This window comes from Daldinia childiae, assembly GCF_008694065.1.
Source record: "Daldinia childiae strain JS-1345 chromosome Unknown Scaffold1, whole genome shotgun sequence".
NCBI classification, from domain to species: Eukaryota; Fungi; Ascomycota; class Sordariomycetes; order Xylariales; family Hypoxylaceae; genus Daldinia; species Daldinia childiae.
The window spans coordinates 3635951-3642356 of record NW_022984642.1 but is presented as its reverse complement, the minus strand read 5'-3'; the positions used below and the strand labels follow the sequence as shown (position 1 = coordinate 3642356).

The 6406-nt window shown below is 16.9% G+C and overlaps 1 protein-coding gene across 1 annotated transcript; it reads left to right on the top strand.

The window, feature by feature from the left end:
• Nucleotides 1-4946: 4946 nt before the first annotated feature.
• GL218_00948 (putative alpha-ketoglutarate-dependent sulfonate dioxygenase) lies at nt 4947-6195 on the top strand (the record flags this gene model as incomplete). Its single annotated transcript, XM_033577395.1, has 3 exons — nt 4947-5172; nt 5236-5952; nt 6014-6195. The coding sequence occupies 3 exons, from the start codon at nt 4947-4949 to the stop codon at nt 6193-6195; spliced, it is 1125 nt and encodes a 374-aa protein (XP_033441706.1).
• Between the last annotated feature and the right edge of the window lie 211 nt (nt 6196-6406).

Below are 6406 nucleotides of genomic sequence, written 5' to 3'. Positions count from 1 at the left end.
TTATTAATTAATTAATACTAAAATTTAAAAAAATATAATTTCTAAAATTAAATAATAATCATAATAATTTTAAAATTAAACTATAATTATATTTAATAAAGATAATTTATTAAAATAAAAAAGATTTAAGTGTAAATAATAATTAATATTTAATTAATTTATATATATTAATATTATATTTTAATTAATTAAAAATATTATATATTTTTAATTTTTAATTTTAATTATTTAATTATTAAAAATATTAATTAATTAAATTATTAAAATTATTATATAATTATAATTATTAGAAAATATTTTTTAATTAATTAAAAAATAAAATTTAAATTAAAATAAATAGATTAATTAAAAATTTAAATTAATTAAAAAATAAAAATCTAAATTAAAATAAATATAATTAATTAAATTAACGTAATTAATTAGAAAATTATAAAACTTATAATTTAATTATAAAAGAAAACTTTTTTTAATTTAACTTTATTAAATATTCTTTTTTTTAAATATTATCTATTATTATTTATAAAGAAATAATTAAACCTATAATATTGTATAATAATATAGTAAATTTTATTATATTTTATTATAAATTATTGTATAAATAATAACTTATTTTAAAAAATAACCTAGTAATAAAGTTATTGTAACATAATAATATACCACCTAAGATTAAAATCTTAAAACAAAAATTATTCAAAGGTTTTATATAAGGTATTTACTAACTTAACCTAACTTCATTATAAAATATAACCAATCTTCAAAATATTATATTATTAAATAAATATAAAAAATTAATAATCTAAATTTAAAATTAGGTATAAAACTTTTCTGTATTATTATATTAAACCTTTTTTAAAATTAATAAATATTTTGTAAAAATCTATTACTACTTTTTTATTAATAATAAATAGATTAAAAATCTATTTTAATATTAATATAATATTGTTATTACCGCCAAATTAAAAAAATGGTTTAATTTTAAAAAGATTATTGATATTTTAATAAAAATAAACTTATATAATTAACTTAATAATATAATACCTTATTGTAATATAATAAATAAATTATATTAAATATATATTATTAATTTTTAAAATAAATAAAAAATTAAAAATTATAATAATATTTTTAAATATATCTTAATAAAAAAATATTTCAAAACTATATATATTAATAGAAATTTAACTATTAAATTTAATAAATTATTAATTAATATAACCAACGCCTTAATAATTTTAAAATTAATTTGGATAATATAATCATTTAATAAATAATATATCCCGCCTTTTTGATTTCAAATATTAAAAAGAATAAAAAAAAAATAACATTTCTAATGTATAAGAAAAAACCTACTATATAATTATTAAGAAATATTTAAAAATTATAATAATATCCTACCTAATAAGAGTAATAATAAAAATAAAATTAATAATAATAATAATAATTTTATTATTATTAATAATAGTAATAATAATAATATTGGAAATATTAATAATAAAATTGCTATAATAAAAGATTTAATTGCTAAAATTTTAAAAAAAATCTTAAATAATTAAAAATTAATAATTTAATATTAAAAAAATTAAAATAATAAATTTAAATAAATTAAAAAAATATTTAATAAATTATAAACCAATTTTAATAACAATAATTATAAAATTACCTAATAAAAAAAAGATATTAATTATTTAATAAAAGCTATAAAAATAATAAATATATTTAATAAAATATATAAATAAAATAAATTTAAAAATACCATTTAAACCTTAAATAATACCAAATAAAAATAAATTACCATTATATTTACTAATTTATTAAAGAAATTTTATAAATTTATTATTAAGAAAATATAATCTTATACCATTATAATTAATAAAAATAAAAGTAATAATATAAAAAAGGTAATATTAACCACTCCAATTTATACGTTAAAGAAACTATATACCAAAAAACCAAAAATATTAATATTTATATAAATATTATATAATAATTAAATTATAAATTTATAAAAAATAATCTTATTATTATAAATTTAATATATAAATTAATTACTAACAATATTTATAACCAATATATTATAAAAAAATTATAATAAATAATATAAAATAATAGTAATAAAAATATTACATTTTTTTTATTATAAAATAATTAATAAAAAATAAATAACTAATTTTCAATTAATTATTTATTAATTAAATAACTTACTTTAATTAAAAAAGATTTCGTTTTCTTTTTTACTTAATACATCAAGTTCTTACAAATTAATATTCCTTACATTATTATAAAAATATTGAATAATTTAATTAATTATAATATATTATAAAACTTATATTAAAAAAAGTTAAATTTGCTATAAATTATATTATAATTAATTTTAAAGCATAATATAGTAAAATTTATAAATTTATAAATTAAAATTAAATCTAAATTAAAATAAATGCGGTTAATTAAAAAACTGCAAAACTTATAATTTAACTATAAAAGAATTTTTTTTAATTTAGTTTTAGTAAATATTTTTTCTTTAAATATTATTTTTTATTATTTATAAAAACGTAATTAGATTTATAATATTATATAATAATATAAAAAAATTTAGTATTTTTTATAAATTACTATTAAAATAATAAAATTGTTATATAAGTAATAATTTATTTTAAAAAATAAACTAATAATAAAGTTATTATAATTTAATAATATATTATTTAAAACTTTTATATAAAATTATTATTAATTTAACTTAATTTTATTATAAAATATAATTATTTTTTAAAATATTATTTTATTAGGTAAATATAAAAAATTAATGATTTAAGTTTAAAATTAAATATAAATTTTTACATTATTATATTAAACTTTTTCCAAAATTAATAAACATTTTATAGAAATTTGTTATTATTTTTTTGTTAATAATAAAAAGATTAAAAATTTATTTTAATATTAATATAATATTATTGTTATTACTAAATTAAAAAAAATAGTTTAATTTTAAAAAAAATAGTTTAATTTTAAAAAAATATTAATATTTTAATAAAAATAAATTTATATAATTAATTTAATAATATAATATTTTATTATAATATAATTTGTAAATTTTATTAAATATATATTATTAATTTTTATAATAAATAGAAAATTGAAAATTATAATAATATTTTTAAATATATTTTAATAAAAAAATATTTTAAAATTATATATATTAATAAATATAATTAAAGTTTTAATAATTTTAAGATTAATTTAAATAATATAATTATTTAATAAGTAATATATTTTATTTTTTTAATATATAAAAAAAAACTATTATATAATTTTTTTAAAAAAAATTTAAAAATTAAAATAATATTTTATTTAATTTAAATAATAATAAAAAATAATAATAATTTGTCGGAAACATTTTTTACGTTTAAACTTTTGGAAATTATTATAGGAAATTAATAAATAATTGATAAATAATTAATAAATAATTAATAAATAATTGATAAATAATTAATAAATAATTGATAAATAATTAATAAATAATTAATAAATAATTAATAAATAATTTTTTAATAAATAATAAAAAATTGATAAATTAATAGAGAAAATAATTAATTAAAATTTATTAAAATATTTAAATATTTCCGACAGATTCTACTATGCAAGCCTGCAAACACGTGAAAACGCTTGCGCGAGCTTGCAAATACATGCGTTTTCCTAAATTTTAATAATAGTAATAATATTAAAAATATTAATAATAAAATTATTATAATAAAAGATTTAATTATTAAAATTTTAAAAAAAACATTAAATAATTTAATTTTTTTTATTAAATTATAAATTAATTTTAATAATAATAATTATAAAATTATATAATAAAAAAAGTATTAATTTTTTAATTAAAATTATAAAAATAATAAATATATTTAATAAAATATATAAATAAAATAAAATTAAAAATATTATTTAAATTTTAAATAATATTAAATGAAAATAAATTATTATTATATTTATTAATTTATTAATAAAAATGTAATTTTATATTTTTTTAATTAATAAAAATAAAAGTAATAATATAAAAAAAGTGATATTAATTATTTTAATTTAAATATTAAAAAAGTTTTACGTTAAAAAATTTAAAAAATTTATATTTATATAAATATTATATAATAATTAAATTTAAAATTTGAAATTAATTAAATAAAAAACGATTTTATTATTATAAATTTAACATATAAATTAATTATAAATAATTTTTATAATTAATATAATGTAAATAAATTATAATAAATAATATAAAAAAAATAATAATATTTTTTTTATTAATAAATGTGAAATGAAATAAAATGAGCTAAATATAATAAGTAACAAATAGTTATATTTAATTAAAAGCCTTTTATTTTATAAAAATAAAAAGTTTAATTAATATATATAAAAACAATTAAAATTTTAGTTTAAAATAATTAATTAAAAATCTTATTTGTTTTTAATAAATTATTAATAAAAAAATAAATAATTAATTTTTAATTAATTAATTATTAATTAATTAACTTATTTTAATTAAAAAAGATTTTTTTTTATTTAATATATTAAATTTTTATAAATTAATAATTTTTACATATAAATAATTAATTTACCAATTAATTAATAATAAATTAAATTGAGTTAAATAAGTTTATATTTATTAAATTAATTTTTTCAAGTTTTACTTATTAAACTAATGTTAATTACAGCAAATTACATAAGATGGTAAGCTACGCCTGCTAATATCAATACGTGATTACCACAACAATTGCGTGATTGTAAATTCGTACGCTTCTTAAGTCTCTTATATGCTGCGGGGTATATAGTCTTCACCCTGGGACTATGTCCTTGGGAATATATATATTATATATGTATTCGTTCTTTGAATGAGCTTGCGGAATAGGTGTAATCGTTTACAAACTCTTCGTTTTACTAATCTCGTTTTATCCATGGCGCTGGAAGCGCCTACCACTGGAGCTACCCAGTCTACACAGCTCCATGAAGATAAGCAGCGTTCGTACCCATCTTCATTGAGCCCGGTCGGAGCTCTAGAAAAGTTCTTCTACGAAGAGACAACTCCCAGCATCGGGCGGGAATATCCGAGTCTGAATATTGTTGACGACTTGCTCAACGCTAACAATGCTGACGACCTTATTCGTGACCTTGCTATTACCAGTAAGTTTGATTTGATATGAGCTACCATTTTACACGGAAAGTTGTGACTTAAACTTTATATAGTTTCGCAGAGGGGTGTAGTCTTCTTTCGTTCTCAGGATAACCTGACAAACGATCTTCAGAAGCAACTAGTTCACCGGCTAGGTCAACTCACAGGGAAACCGAGTGATTCAACATTGCATATACACCCGATCTTGAACGGCACATCTGAGTTCGGAGTGGGCGATGATCAAATTAGCACTATCAGCTCGCTACAACGGAAGAAGCTCCAAAGAGACATGCGTAAATCGAAAAGTAAGAGGTATGATTCCGCACAGTGGCATTCAGATATTCAATTTGAACCTGTCCCTGCCGATTATACGTCTCTTCGTCTGACGGAGCTTCCAACTACGGGGGGTGACACACTTTGGGCGTCGGGATATGATATATATGACCTATTTTCGAAGCCGTATCAAAAGTTCTTCGAGGGCTTGACAGCTACGTTTATTGGGGAAGGGTTCCTGGCTGCCGCCGCAGCTAATCCCGAAAAGGTCAAATTACACGGGGGACCAAGGGGAAATGATGCCAATGTTGGAAGAGAACTGAAAGCGGTCCATCCTGTAGTTAGGACTAACCCAGTTACTGGGTGGAAAAGTATCTTTGCAGTCGGGCCGTTTCCAAGGTATATTAACGAATTGTCAGACCAGGAATCCTCGGAGCTTCTCGAAAAGTTTGGTCGAACAATTCTCGAGAATCATGAATTGCAAGTTCGATTTAAATGGAGGAATAAGAACGACCTAGGTAAGTTCCTCATAGCTCAAGTATCAACATATATCATAAAAGTTATACTAATCTAAGATAGCAATCTGGGATAACCGAAGTGCTTTTCATACTGCTACTTTTGACTACGATGGTCTTGGAGAGAGATTCGGAAACCGAGCGGTCGGGATAGGCGAGGTGCCGTATTTTGATCCGAATAGTAAATCCAAGGCCGAGGCATTGTCAGGTAGGAAAAGCAATGGTGTGAATAGTACGAATGAATAAGGGGGACGAGAAAGGGGGTGGGGAGGGGGGAATATTGGTGTTTGAGTGATAGTATAAGGGTAGCTATTGATTAAAGGGTGATACAAGAAGAATAGCGGTAATAGTAACAATTGATGCATTCGTTCTCATTTATTATGAGTTATGTGTTGTTACCAAGTCGTCATTCTATTTACATTAAGTATAGTGTAAAAGGTATGTAAAATGTAAAATA